The sequence below is a fragment of the Hordeum vulgare genome, chromosome 3H (assembly GCF_904849725.1).
Source record: "Hordeum vulgare subsp. vulgare chromosome 3H, MorexV3_pseudomolecules_assembly, whole genome shotgun sequence".
Lineage (NCBI taxonomy): Eukaryota > Viridiplantae > Streptophyta > Magnoliopsida > Poales > Poaceae > Hordeum > Hordeum vulgare.
In genome coordinates, this window is record NC_058520.1 from 38,448,024 (window position 1) to 38,462,002 (window position 13,979).

General features: G+C 41.4%; 1 protein-coding gene and 5 non-coding genes across 8 annotated transcripts; 1 reads left to right on the forward strand and 5 right to left on the reverse strand.

Annotated features, from left to right (window-relative positions):
* Window positions 1-1,607: 1,607 nt before the first annotated feature.
* LOC123442855 (probable protein phosphatase 2C 1) lies at window positions 1,608-4,391 on the forward strand. 3 transcript variants are annotated; one of them, XM_045119024.1, is made up of 12 exons: window positions 1,617-1,818; window positions 2,249-2,300; window positions 2,410-2,489; window positions 2,682-2,763; window positions 2,853-2,923; window positions 3,018-3,097; window positions 3,189-3,286; window positions 3,455-3,578; window positions 3,673-3,755; window positions 3,870-3,918; window positions 4,011-4,078; window positions 4,164-4,391. In XM_045119024.1, exons 1-12 carry the CDS (start codon window positions 1,718-1,720, stop codon window positions 4,242-4,244), a joined length of 969 nt encoding a protein of 322 aa, XP_044974959.1. In that variant the 5' UTR covers window positions 1,617-1,717; the 3' UTR covers window positions 4,245-4,391. The 3 variants fall into 3 exon arrangements, with proteins under 3 accessions (XP_044974958.1, XP_044974959.1, XP_044974960.1); XM_045119023.1 differs by having other exon boundaries at window positions 1,608-1,818; window positions 3,673-3,918; XM_045119025.1 differs by lacking the exons at window positions 1,617-1,818; window positions 2,249-2,300 and having other exon boundaries at window positions 2,418-2,489; window positions 2,656-2,763; window positions 3,673-3,918.
* Window positions 4,392-4,538: 147 nt separating this feature from the next.
* TRNAI-GAU lies at window positions 4,539-4,612 on the reverse strand. The gene has a single exon. It is a non-coding gene; the product is annotated as a tRNA-Ile (tRNA).
* A 105-nt stretch (window positions 4,613-4,717) lies between these two features.
* TRNAI-GAU lies at window positions 4,718-4,791 on the reverse strand. The gene has a single exon. It is a non-coding gene; the product is annotated as a tRNA-Ile (tRNA).
* A 106-nt stretch (window positions 4,792-4,897) lies between these two features.
* TRNAI-GAU lies at window positions 4,898-4,971 on the reverse strand. Its single transcript has one exon. It is a non-coding gene; the product is annotated as a tRNA-Ile (tRNA).
* Window positions 4,972-5,077: 106 nt separating this feature from the next.
* Window positions 5,078-5,151, reverse strand: TRNAI-GAU. The gene has a single exon. It is a non-coding gene; the product is annotated as a tRNA-Ile (tRNA).
* A 106-nt stretch (window positions 5,152-5,257) lies between these two features.
* TRNAI-GAU lies at window positions 5,258-5,331 on the reverse strand. The gene has a single exon. It is a non-coding gene; the product is annotated as a tRNA-Ile (tRNA).
* Window positions 5,332-13,979: the final 8,648 nt, after the last annotated feature.

The window sequence follows — 13,979 nt, forward strand, 5'->3', positions numbered from 1 at the left end:
GTAAAACGAAGGGCGTTTTTCTTTAAGAAGGTCAACTTGTGGGGTGGCTCGAGTGTACTGTTTGAGGATCTTTGGCTTGTGGTCTTTCCTTGAAGTTCAAACCAAAGTACATTTTCGTGTGCTCCTTTTAGTAGCACGATTGTTCTCCATTCAATGTGAATCTTGGATTCACCAAAAATCTATAAAGTAGTTATAAGAGCTTGATATATACTATATCACTAAGCTTCCTAGAATTGGAGGCCTCTCATTCAATTGAGGTCATTAATTTGAAATTGGATGACTTATTCTGACCGAGTCTTCATCTAGAAATTAACCATGCTCTCTTATTTCATTGAGAAAAGAAATATTTGATTTCGTTCATGATTTCGACTAGGTCAACAATTTTCCAAATCAAGTGGAAGCAATCGACCCTTAAAACTTATCAATCCCAGCCACCCTCCCATCACCTAGAAAAAAATAGTGTCACGTGTGGTACTATAGCACCAGTATAGTACATGCATCCACCGATGTAAAAAATGCACACATAAGTATGAGTTGATTAGCACATCACAAAATCACACCATAAAAACTCATCAGAACACCACATTATGTGAATAAAAAAGAAAATACACTCCATCATCTTCCCCGTTAACTAAACCTAATACTCACTTTGTTCTAAAATCTAAGGTGTATTGGTTTATTGAAAAGCGAACTTTTTTAACTTTGATCAAATTCAGATGCAAAATTATCGACACCCACAATACTAACTAATAAAATATGAAAATTCATTTCACGATGAATCTAAGGCGGCGTCGGATTCCCTCCGCTCCGCGACTCCGCGCCGGAGCGGAGTGGAGTCCAGTTAAAAAATTTGGAGCTGGTCCAAGCTCGCTCTGCTGGCTCCGCGGAGCGGAGCATTGCCGAACAGTGCCTAAGAATCCAATTTGGTATTGTGAATACTGTTATATTTTTAAAAAATTGTGGTCAAATTTAAACATGTTTGACTTGTCAAAAACTAATACATCTTATATTTTAAGATAGGTTGAGTACAAAAATTATGAAAATCCAAAACACATCAACAACTCAGCAGAGCGTGTCCAACCCTTCTAGTAGATGCCATCTTGGAATGAAGGTAAGGTGGCCATTGATGTTCTACTCACAACACGAGGACTACTTTCATGAGATAGACTTGATAAAATGTTGGTTTCCTCAATTGGTTTATCTTCAATACTAAAACCCAATAGAGGTATCTAAGAAGTGCATTTTCAACAATGTTTGACACCCATTTGCCATGTGTAATTCGAATTCGGATTTGAAATTTTTAGCGATTACAGTCTTGCAGACACATGTCTTGCGAATATTTATAAATAAAATAAAATAACGTCATCGATATTTTTGGGCCTAGGTAACATATATAGTGCGAAAGAAATTATTAAGAAAAAACTTTGTACAATTCAATACAGCAAATCATACAACCCACAAAGAGAAAAATTCCAAGGATTTTCATTCCTCCAAAATTTCTGCCGGGATGTTTGAATAAACAAGCCCTTAATTTTGACGCAGCCACCCAGGGACCAAACTGAAAAAAAAGGAATAGTTTATTACTGAGAGCCTGCAAAACAACAGGCGACAGCCATGTTGATGTGGCCTGCCTGCCTCCACTACCACTAGCGCCTCCCCCATTTGCTGCGGGCGACGGAGGATAGCAGCGCGGCGGCACAGCAGCCAGAGGACGGCCATGGCGGCTTCCACCGCGTCACGCCTCTCGCCCCCTCGCCTCCACGCTGCTCCCAACCACCCGCTCCGGCGCTCGCGCTTCTCCCCTCTGCGCGCCGCCAAGTATATACGCCCCCCTTTGCTCCATCTTCTTCTTTTTTCACGAAATATTGTACTATTCCCAAATGTTAGGCTCCATCCGGTTCATGGAGCCTAGAATAACATAATTTTGGGGGGTTTCTGGTAGTACATAGGCTAGTGACTAGCGAATAATGATTATACTGGTCATTTTTGTGCATTCTAATTAATTAAGGAAATTCACTTTTGTGGAGTTTTTTCCTGTTTAACTTGAAGATAGTGTTGGCCATGTGTTCTTAGTATTAATTATCGTTATTAAATTAATACATAATGGTAAGAAGGTGCAAAACTAAGTTGCTTGCTCAAGTTTAATTGTGAACCGATAGTTGGATCTGCTTCTAAAGTGCTAATTATGGTTCTCAATTTATTTATCGTGCATCTGTCGGTATTTGGTCATGTGAATCTTTGATTGTAGGTTGGAGGCTGTGTTATCTATTGGAACTCATGTAATCCCACACCCAAGAAAGGTTAGTCATTTATGTCAATTCAGTTGTTTGCAGATCATATATTGGGTGGTGCTTTTGCCTTTTTCCATACGTAGACCTGAAGTTCCCTACTTTTGCTCATATTATCAAGGTTGAGACCGGGGGAGAAGATGCTTTCTTTGTGGGCGGTGATGGTGGTGGAGTATTTGCCATTGCAGATGGCGTTTCAGGGTATGCCATCTTTGCTGCAATGAACTCTGTTTATTTCCAGAATCGCTCCATTGAACTGCGATCAGCGCCCTCAGTCTCATCTCTTGTAGTTTGGATTGTTTTCAGTACTTTACAGGAGATATATGTTGCTTTCAGCAATTTGCATTGACACATGGCTTTTATCCAGCTAGTCATTCTCTTATCTACTGACAGATGGGCAGAAAAGAATGTCAACCCAGCTCTGTTTTCTCGAGAGCTTATGGCAAACAGCTCTACTTTTATCAAAGATGAGGAGGTATTTCTATGTTAGTCCTACTGAATAAATTATGTTCCGGTACCATGTCATGTAGTACTATTGCGACAAATTAAATATCATGTCTTCAGGTTAGTCAGGATCCTCAAATTCTTCTAATGAAGGCTCATGCTGCAACTTCTTCCATTGGATCTGCTACAGTGTAAGCATGTTCTTACAGTGTTTAAAGCCTTCCAGATCACTCATTTTCCTAGTAGATGTGTCAAAATTTATACAATTATGTGAGATGGTAACAGAATCGTCGCGATGCTTGAGAAGACTGGAACCCTGAAAATTGCGAGTGTGGGCGACTGTGGTTTGAAAGTTATTCGAAAAGGTGATTATGAATGAAATTTATATTTATCTTAAGGTTATTAGAATACTTTACTACATATCAATTTTAATATGTTTTCTTCTTCAACATATAGGCCAAGTGATGTTCTCTACATGCCCGCAAGAACATTACTTTGATTGTCCATACCAGCTAAGCTCCGAGGCAATTGGTCAAACATCTCAAGATGCACTGGTATTTAGTTGTTTCATTTATTTCTGTTGAAGCACCAGCAATATGTCACGACTATTGTAATGTTGGTCAATTTTTACTTTGCTGCAGTGATCTATAGAGACGAACAATATTTAAGTGTTCTTGAAGACTGTTCCTTGTTGATCTTGATCCCTTTTGGTTTTATGCCAGGTTTGCACTGTAAATCTTATGGAGGGTGATATGATAGTCAGTGGCTCAGATGGATTCTTCGACAATATATTTGATCAAGAGATCCTTGCTGTCATTAATGAGTCTCCAGGCACAGATGAAGCTGGTAAATCTCTCCCTCTTTCAACTCGGCAACTGGAGACGTAAAACAACGTGGTGCATCCTTCCAATCCCTCTGAAAGCTTTGATGTTTTCCACAGCAAAAGCTTTAGCGGAGCTCGCGAGAAAACATTCAGTGGATGTAACATTCGATTCACCCTACTCGATGGAGGCCCGGAGTAGGGTGCGAAACAAATACATCCTCCCTGTTATCCTGTCACTCTTCACAAGTTTCTTCAGTTCTTTTGCCAAAAAAATATATGATATCACACATTTCATTCCGGTGACTTACATGCAGGGTTTTGATGTTCCTTGGTGGAAGAAGCTACTTGGAGCTAAGCTAGTAGGTAAGTGACCATGATCCCATCACACGCTGTGTCATGCTCTGTTCCACCCGGCAGAACCAGAAAGCCCATGGTGCCGTTTTTTGTCGATGCAGGTGGTAAGATGGATGACATTACGGTCATTGTCGCGCAAGTGAAGACGGTGGTGATCCCAGATGATGAGGTAGACCTGTAGATTCATTCAGTTTCAATACAAAGTTAATTACATTTTTCACATTGGAACTGTTTATGTGGTGTCATATTTGCAGGGTAGTGGAATTGAACTGGAGAAAGTGGGTGGTGAGCAACTCGCTGCTGCTGGAGTTGCATCCGCTGAACAGAGTGAATGAAAAGGTTGTATATGTTGAATAGAAATTCATTTTCTTTTCCATTTTGGTCATGTTGTACTATACCGCAGTCCAAAGAAATCGAAGTGAAATGTACGGGCATATTTGCTAGTTGCCATGAATTTAATTTAAGAGATCTGGTTCATGAGATGCGAGACCTAGTAATAACTTATTTTTATTTTCTCACTTATAAATCTAAACGCTCTTATATTAGTTTACGGAGAAAGTCCTAGAGAAAACAATGAGCGGTTAGAGAATATATATATAAAATAAGAGTAATCGCAATTAAAAAAGAATTGGTCCCGACGGGGCTTGAACCCGTGACCTTTGGCATATCAGACCAACACTCTAACCAACTGAGCTACAGGACCAAGATATTTTGATAATGTTTCTTTTTATTAAAATAATTGTCCATTAAAAACAATGATCAGCTAGAAAATTAAGAAAAAGAAGTAATCGCGATTAAAAAAAGGAATTAGTCCCGACGGGGCTTGAACCCGTGACCTTTGGTATATCAGACCAACACTCTAACCAACTGAGCTACAGGACTTAATTATTTTGATAATATTTCTTTTTATTAAAATAATTGTTTATTAAAAAACAATGACCGGCTAGAAAATTAAGAAAAAGAAGTAATCGCGATTAAAAAAAGGAATTAGTCCCGACGGGGCTTGAACCCGTGACCTTTGGTATATCAGACCAACACTCTAACCAACTGAGCTACAGGACTTAATTATTTTGATAATATTTCTTTTTATTAAAATAATTGTTTATTAAAAAACAATGATCGGCTAGATAATTAAGAAAAAGAAGTAATCGCGATTAAAAAAAGGAATTAGTCCCGACGGGGCTTGAACCCGTGACCTTTGGTATATCAGACCAACACTCTAACCAACTGAGCTACAGGACTTAATTATTTTGATAATATTTCTTTTTATTAAAATAATTGTTTATTAAAAAACAATGATCGGCTAGAAAATTAAGAAAAAGAAGTAATCGCGATTAAAAAAAGGAATTAGTCCCGACGGGGCTTGAACCCGTGACCTTTGGTATATCAGACCAACACTCTAACCAACTGAGCTACAGGACTTAATTATTTTGATAATATTTCTTTTTATTAAAATAATTGTTTATTAAAAAACAATGATCGGCTAGATAATTAAGAAAAAAAGACCAATATACTCTAACCAACTGAGCTACAAGTCCTTATTACTTAAGTAGTATATTTTGTGTTTTAAAATAAATAAAAACGTAGTTACGACTTTTTTACCGGGTTTAATAGAGTCGTGTCTCCTACACATACATCAGCGATACATAGGGACTTCTCACTGAAAAAATAATTATCAATATACTCCCCCGTTTCTAAATATAGGTCTTTTAACAGTTTTTATTACGAAAGTATATACGAATGTATATAGACATATATTAGAGTATAGATCCACTCATTTTGCTTCATATGTAGTCCCTTAGTAAAATTTCTAAAAAGACTTATATTTAGGAACGGAGGTAGTATAACCCTAATTTTGTCTTCAGCGTTCAGTTGTTTGAGAAAGTCGTGATGATTTCCTGCCGCAGCATACGACAATTCATCGCTGGGGTAATCCTATGGGCTAGAGTAGGCTCATCTATCTTTAGACCCAGTCTTTCTTACTGCACTCATCAGTTTATACAAATTACAGTACTTGACAACTCTTCTTGTGCACATGTCATCTGACAACCATTCATTTGATGGTCTATATCTGATGATAACATTGCAGAGAACAGCTGCGAATCGAGATTTTGCAGTTGGATCTGCTGCTCTTGAAAGATATACACTTCTTACGGTCTTATACCTTGTGGATTTATATATCATTCAACTTATTCACCACGCTATGCAAAACCTCAGCCATAGAGCTGCGAGCCAGCGACCACTATCGGGCATGATACCCATCTACTCCCTCTGTACCTAAATAGTTGTAATTGGAGAAAACTAGTTTAGTTCTCATCAACTATAATTATTTAGGTATAAAGGGAATAATCAACAACATATTAACATGATTAAAACAAACGCGTCATAAATGCAATAATAGCAACAACTAAAACATGGCAACATAGCATAGCATCACGAACATACATAAGTCCCGAATAGTAGTCCTGCAAGCTGGGTAACAAGAATATTAAAGAGCTTAATGACAAACTTGGTTGTCTGGATCATTAAGCTCGTTAGCTTAACAATCTAAAAATAGTGATTGGCTTAGCTCTTTACCAGAGCGTGAGGTGAAGCGAGCCGAACAAACGAGCAATCGTTAAAGCTTTTTGTCCACCTCTACTTATATCACAGTTCATAGCTATAGATGTGCCAACGAGTTCCATTGGTGCCAACTACAAAAACTAACATTGGAATGTTATGTGATCAAATGGCTAGATTACCCATAATTGTTTTCCAAATTTTGCAACATAAACCAGTATGGAGTAATTAACTGATACACAATCATGTGTTTAGGCTTATTGTTTGGTGTTAAGATGAATTTACACAAATTCAACCTTTTCAATTGGGTTTTTGCCTCTTTTTCTTGAGCCAACCAAAAAATTTGGCTACTTTTGTGACTGTTTTAAACAAAATTTACAAAAAAAATACCATTTGCTCAAAAGAAAAATGTTTAGCACAACAAACTTTAATCACAGGTTATGATTGTCCTAATATAATTACAATCCAGACCAATTTGAATAGCACTCTGCTCGCTTGAGAATCGACCATGCCGACAGGAAGGTTCCTGAGGCGAGATCGGTTCATCTTCAACCTTTCATGGTGGACAGTATCATAGGCTAGCATCAGGTGCTAAATGTGGATAATATCATAGGCTAGCATCAGGTGCTAAATGGCATTAGGCTAGACAACGACGGAGCTATGCGAGGGCCAACCTGGGTATAGGATTGAAAGAAGGTGTGTCTAGAGGGGGGGGTGAATAGACTACTTGTCAAGATAAAAATCCTAGCCTCACCAAATCTTATGGAGGGCATAATTTTAGCAATACTAACAAGTCTAGTACACCCTACACATGCTAGTCAACATATATGGCAGCGTAAAACTAAAGACTTTGCACACGTAAAGGAGTAGAGTTTAGAAGATCAAACGCAAAGAAGTTGACATGGTGATTTTTGGCATGGTTCCGATAGGTGGCGCTATCGTACGTCCATGTTAGTGGAGACTTCAACCCACGGAGGGTAACGGCTGCGAGAGTTCACGGAGGGCTCCACCCACGAAGGGTCCGCGAAGAAGCGGCCTTGTCTATTCCACCACGGCTTCCGCCCACACATGACTAGCCTTACTCACGGTAGATCTTCACGAAGTAAGTGATCTCCTTGCCCTTACAAACATCTTGGTTCAACTCCACAACACGAACTAGGAGGCTCCCAATCGACACCTAACCAATCTAGGAGGCACCACCCTTCAAAAGGTAATATATGTGGTAGAACGATGAACTCCTTGCTCTTGTGCTTCTAAAGATAGTCTCCTCAACACAAAATCACTCTTTCACAGAATAGGCATGGGTAGGAGAGATTGATTTGGTGGAAAGCAACTTGGGGAGGCTAAAGATCAAGTTTCAAATGATTGGAATGGAATATCTTGGTCTCAATACACGAGTAGGTGGCCCTGTCTCAGAAAAATGGCTCTAGCAATGAAGTCTGCGTTCTGAGTGCTTCTCCCATGAATGAGAGGTGGGTGAAGGGGTATATATGTTGGAAATATGCCCTAGAGGCAATAATAAATTGGTTATTATTATATTTCCTTGTTCATGATAATTGTCTATTGTTCATGCTATAATTGTATTAACCGGAAACCGTAATACATGTCTGAATACATAGACCACAACATGTCCCTAGTGAGCCTCTAGTTGGCTAGCTCGTTGATCAATATATGGTCATGATTTCGTGATCATGGACATTGGATGTCATTGATAACGGGATCACATCATTAGGAGAATGATGTGATGGACAAGACCCAATCCTATGCATAGCACAAGATCGTGTAGTTCGTCTGCTAGAGCTTTTCTAATGTCAAGTATCATTTCCTTAGACCATGAGATTGTGCAACTCCCGGATACCGTAGGAGTGCTTTGGGTGTATCAAACGTCACAACGTAACTCGGTGATTATAAAGGTGCACTACAGGTATCTCTGAAAGTGTCTGTTGGATTGGTACGAATCGAGACTGGGATTTGTCGCTCCGTGTGACGGAGAGGTATCTCTTGTCCCACTCGGTAATGCATCATCATAATGAGCTCAATGTGACTAAGGAGTTAGCCACGTGATGATGTGTTATGGAATGAGTAAAGAGACTTGCCGGTACCAAGATTGAACAAGGTATAGGGATACCGACGATCGAATCTCGGGCAAGTGTCATACCGGTAGATAAAGGGAATCGCATACGAGATTGAGTGAATCCTCGAAATCGTGGTTCATCCGATGAGATCATCGTGGAACATGTGGGAGCCAACATGGATATCCAGACCCCATTGTTGCTTATTGGTCGGAGAGATGTCTCGGTCATGTCTGCATGTTTCCCGAACCTGTAGGGTCTACACACTTAAGGTTTGGTGCCGCTAGAGTTATTATGGGAATCATATGTGTGGTTACCGAAGGTTGTTCGGAGTCCCGGATGAGATCCCGAACATCACGAGGAGTTCCGGAATGGCCCGGAGGTAAAAAAAATTATATATGGGAAGTCCAGTTTCGGTCGCCCGAAAAGTTTTAGGGTTTATCGGTATTGTATTGGGACCACCGTAAGGGTACTGGGGGTCCACCGGGAAGGTCCACCTGTCCCGGAGGGCTACATGGGCTGAAAGGAGAAGGGAACGAGCCCCTAGTGGGCTGGTGCGAGCCAAGGAGGAGGCCCAAGGCGCACAAGGAGGCCAAGGAAGCCAAACCTTTTGGAAATATGCCCTAGAGGCAATAATAAGTTGGTTATTATTATATTTCCTTGTTCATGATAATTGTCTATTATTCATGCTATAATTGTATTAACCGGAAACCGTAATACATGTGTGAATATATAGATCAAAATGTGTCCCTAGTGAGCCTCTAGTTGTCTAGCTCGTTGTTCAATAGAGGATCATGGTTTCCTGATCATGGACATTGGATGTTATTGATAACTGGATCACATCATTGGGGAATGATGTGATGGACAAGACCTAATCCTAAGCATAACATTAGATCGTGTTGTTCGTCTGCTAAAGCTTTTCTAATGTCAAGTATCATTTACTTAGACCATGAGATTGTTCAACTCACGGATACCGTAGGAGTGCTTTGGGTGTATCAAATGTCACAACATAACTGGGTGATTATAAAGGTGCACTACAGGTATCTCCGAAAGTGTCTGTTGGGTTGGTATGAATCGAGACTCGGATTTGTCGCTCTGTGTGACGGAGAGGTATCTCTGGGCCCACTCGGTAATGCATCATCATAATGAGCTCAATGTGACTAAGGAGTTAGACACGGGATGATGTATTATGGAATGAGTAAAGAGACTTGCCGGTAACGAGATTGAACAAGGTATAGGGATACCGATGATCGAATATCGGGCAAGTGTCATACCGGTAGACAAAGGGTATTGCATACGAGATTGAGTGAATCCTCGACATCGTAGTTCATCCGATGAGATCATAGTGGAACATGTGGGAGCCAACATGGATATCCAGACCCCGCTGTTGGTTATTGGCCGGAGAGATGTCTCGGTCATGTCTGCATGTTTCCCGAACCCGTAGGGTCTACACACTTAAGGTTTGGTGTCGCTAGAGTTGTTATGGGAATCGTGTATGTGGTTACTGAAGGTTGTGTAGAGTCCCGGATGAGATCCCGACGTCACGAGGAGTTCCAGAATGGTTCGGAGGTAAAAATTTATATATGGGAAGTCCAGTTTCGGTCGCTGGAAAAGTTTCGGGGTTTATCAGTATTGTACCGGGACCACCGAAAGGGTACCGGGGGTCCACCGGGAAGGTCCACCTGTCCCGGAGGGCTACATGGGCTGAAAGGAGAAGGGAACCAGCCCCTAGTGGGCTGGTGCGAGCCAAGGAGGAGGCCCAAGGCGCACAAGGAGGCTAAGGAGGACAAAACTGTTGGAAATATGCCCTAGAGGCAATAATAAATTGGTTATTATTATATTTCCTTGTTCATGACAATTGTCTATTATTCATGCTATTATTGTATTTACGAAAACCGTAATACATGTGTGAATATATAGATCAAAATGTGTCCCTAGTGAGCCTCTAGTTGTCTAGCTCGTTGTTCAATAGATGATCATGGTTTCCTGATCATGGACATTGGATGTCATTGATAACGGGATCACATCATTGGGGAATGATGTGATGGACAAGACCCAATCCTAAGCATATCATTAGATCGTGTTGTTCGTCTGCTAAAGCTTTTCTAATGTCAAGTATCATTTCCTTAGACCATGATATTGTTCAACTCCCGGATATCGTGGGAGTGCTTTAGGTGTATCAAACGTCACAACGTAACTGGATGGTTATAAAGGTGCACTACAGGTATCTCCGGAAGTGTCTCTTGGGTTGTACGAATCGAGACTAGGATTTGTCACTCCGTGTGACGGAGAGGTATCTCTGGGCCCACTCGATAATCCATCATCATATTGAGCTCAGTGTGACTAAGGAGGTAGCCACGAGATGATGTGTTACGGAACGAGTAAAGAGACTTGCCGGTAACGAGATTGAACAACGTATGGGGATACCGACGATCGAATCTCGGGCAAGTATCATACCGGTAGACAAAGGGAATTGCATACGGGATTGATCGTATCCCCGACATCGTGGTTCATCTGATGAGATCATCATGGAACATGTGGGAACCAACATGGATATCTAGACCACGTTGTTGGTTATTGATCGGAGAGGTGTCTCGGTCATGTCTGCATGCTTCCCGAACCCGTAGGGTCTACACACTTAAGGTTCGATGACGCTAGGGTTATATGGGAATAGTGTACGTGGTTACCGAAGGTTGTTCGGAGTCTCGGATGAGATCCCGGACGTCACGAGGAGTTCCGGAATGGTCTGGAAGTAAGGATTCATATATAGGAAGTGAGGATTTGATCGTCAGAAGTGTTTTGGGCATCACCGGTAATGTACTGGGACCACCCGAAGGGTTCCGGGGGTCCACCGGGAAGGGCCATGATAACCCACAAGTATAGGGGATCGTAACAATTTCCGAGGGTAGAGTATTCAACCCAAATTTATTGATTCGACTCAAGGGGAAGCGAAAGAATATTCTCAAGTATTACCAGCTGAGTTGTCAATTCAACCACACCTGAAAGATTTAGTGTCTGCAGCAAAGTATGAGTAGCAAAGTAGGGTGATAGCAGCAATAGCAACAGTAACCACTAGCAGCAGAGTAACAACAGTAGCAGCAAAGTAACGTAGCAAGGACCAGTAGTAAAAGACTCGTAGGCATTGGATCAGTGATGGATGATTATGCCGGATGTGATTCATCATGTAACTGCTATAACACGGAGAGATAAGTAACTAGCTCCCGTTCGTCAATCTAATGTAGGCATGTATTCCGTATGTAGTCATACGTGCTTAGGGAAAAGAACTTGCATGACATCTATTGTCCATCCCTCCCGTGGCAGTGAGGTCCTAATGGAAACTACGGGATATTAAGGTTCTCCTTTTAATAAAGAACCGGACCAACGCATTAACACTTGGTGAATACATGAACTCCTCATACTACGATCATCTCCGGGAGTGGTTCCGGCTATTGTCACTCCGAGGTTCCCGGGCATAACACATAGTAGGTGACTACAACTTGCAAGATAGGATCTAAAACACACATATATTGGCGACAACATAATAGGTTCAGATCTGAAATCATGGCACTCGGGCCCTAGTGACAAGCATTAAGCATGGCAAAGTAGTAGCAACATCAATCTCAGAACATAGTGGATACTATGGATCAATTCCCGTCAAAACTAACTCGATTACATGATAGATCTCATCCAACCCATCACCGTCCAACAAGCCTACGATGAGATTACTCACGAACGGTGAAGAGCATCATGGAATTGGCGATGAAGGAAGGTTGATGATGACGATGGGGACGATTTCCCCTCTCCGGAGCCTAGAACGGACTCGAGATCTGCCCTCCACATGAAGAACAGGAGGTGGTGGCGCCTCCGTATCCTAAAACGTGATGAACTGTTCTCCTTGATTTTTTTTCCGGGCGAGACGGACTAAATAGAGCTGAGTTTGGAGGCGGTGGAGCAACGTGGGCCCCACAAGCTTGGTAGGCGCGGCCAGGGTGGTGGCCGCGCCTCCTGGGCGTGTGGCCCACTGGCTCACCTCCTTCGGTGAATCTTTGCGCAGGTATTTTTCATTAATTCCAGAAAAATTCTCCGTAAATTTTCAGGTCATTTCGAGAACTTTTAATTCTGCACAAAAACAACACCATGGCAATTCTGCTGAAAACAGCATTAGTCCAGGTTAGTTCCATTCAAATCATGCAAATTAGAGTCCAAAACAAGGGCAAAAGAGTTCGGAAAAGTAGATACGACGGAGGCGTATCAACTCCACCAAGCTTAAAGCCTTGCTTGTGCTCAAGCAATTCAGTTGACAAACTGAAAGAGACAAAAGAAAAACTTTGATGAACTCTGTTTGATCTTGTTGTTGCAACTATGTCTAACTCATATCCAGAGTTTCAGCAAGATCACAAGAAAACCACATAAGCAAATGACATCTAGGTCTCACGGTAAACTCATGTCAATGGCATAATCAACTAGTGAGCAAATAATAATAAGTCTCAAACGTCAACACTTCAATCAAAACAATCATGAAGCACTACGAATAGATGGTATCTTGCTAGCTCTTCCTGAGACCGCAAAACATAAATGCAGAGCACCTTCAAAGAACATGGGATGACTAAACATTGTAATTCATGGCAAAGAAGATCCAGCCACAGTCATACTCAACACAGTTAAAAGCAAAGCATAAAAATGACACAGGTGCTCTCTAATTGGTGCTTTTGTAAGAGGAGGATGACTCAACAGGAACATAAATAGACAGGCCTTTCGCAGAGGGAAGCATTGATTTGCAGAGGTGCCAGAGCTCAAGCTTTTAAAACAGAGATAATAATTTTGGGTGGCATGCTTTCATTGTCAACGCAATGACTAAGAGTTCTCAACATCTTCCACGCTACACATGCTATAGGCAGTTCCCAAACAAAAAAGTAAAGTTTTGACTCCCCCACCACCAATCAACCACACTCCACGGCTAGCCGAATCCTCGGGTACCGTCCATACCAACATCAATCCTGGGGGAGTTTTGTTTGTAATTATCTTTTCGATTTGAGCATGGAACTGGGAATTCCAATTACCGGCCCCTTTCTCGTGAATGATAGTGAATAAACACATATCGAGGATAACACGCCTAGCATGGAAGATACTAATAGCCCCCTGTCACCACATGAGCGGTTCGGGCATGCAAAACAGATTATTTCTTGAAGATTTAGAGAGTGGCACATGCAAATTTACTTAGAACGGCAGGTAGGTACCGCACATAGGTAGGTATGGTGGACTCATATGGAACAACTTTCGGTTTATGGAAGTGGATGCACAAGCAATATTCCCGCTTAGTACAAGTGAAGGCTAGCAAAAGACTGGGAAGCGACCAACTAGAGAGCGACAACAGTCATCAAAGTGCATTGAGATTAACTAACATTGAGTGCAAGCATGAGTAGGACATAAATCACCATG

What these genes read in the sequence shown, in the direction of transcription:
- LOC123442855 (XM_045119023.1), top strand. Translation starts at nt 1,718, where the DNA reads ATGGCGGCTTCCACCGCGTCACGCCTCTCGCCCCCTCGCCTCCACGCT. An exon ending in TAATCCCACACCCAAGAAAG is followed by an intron (nt 2,301 to 2,409) that starts GTTAGTCATTTA and finishes CATATTATCAAG; the next exon opens with GTTGAGACCGGGGGAGAAGA. An exon ending in ATTGCAGATGGCGTTTCAGG is followed by an intron (nt 2,490 to 2,681) that starts GTATGCCATCTT and finishes ATCTACTGACAG; the next exon opens with ATGGGCAGAAAAGAATGTCA.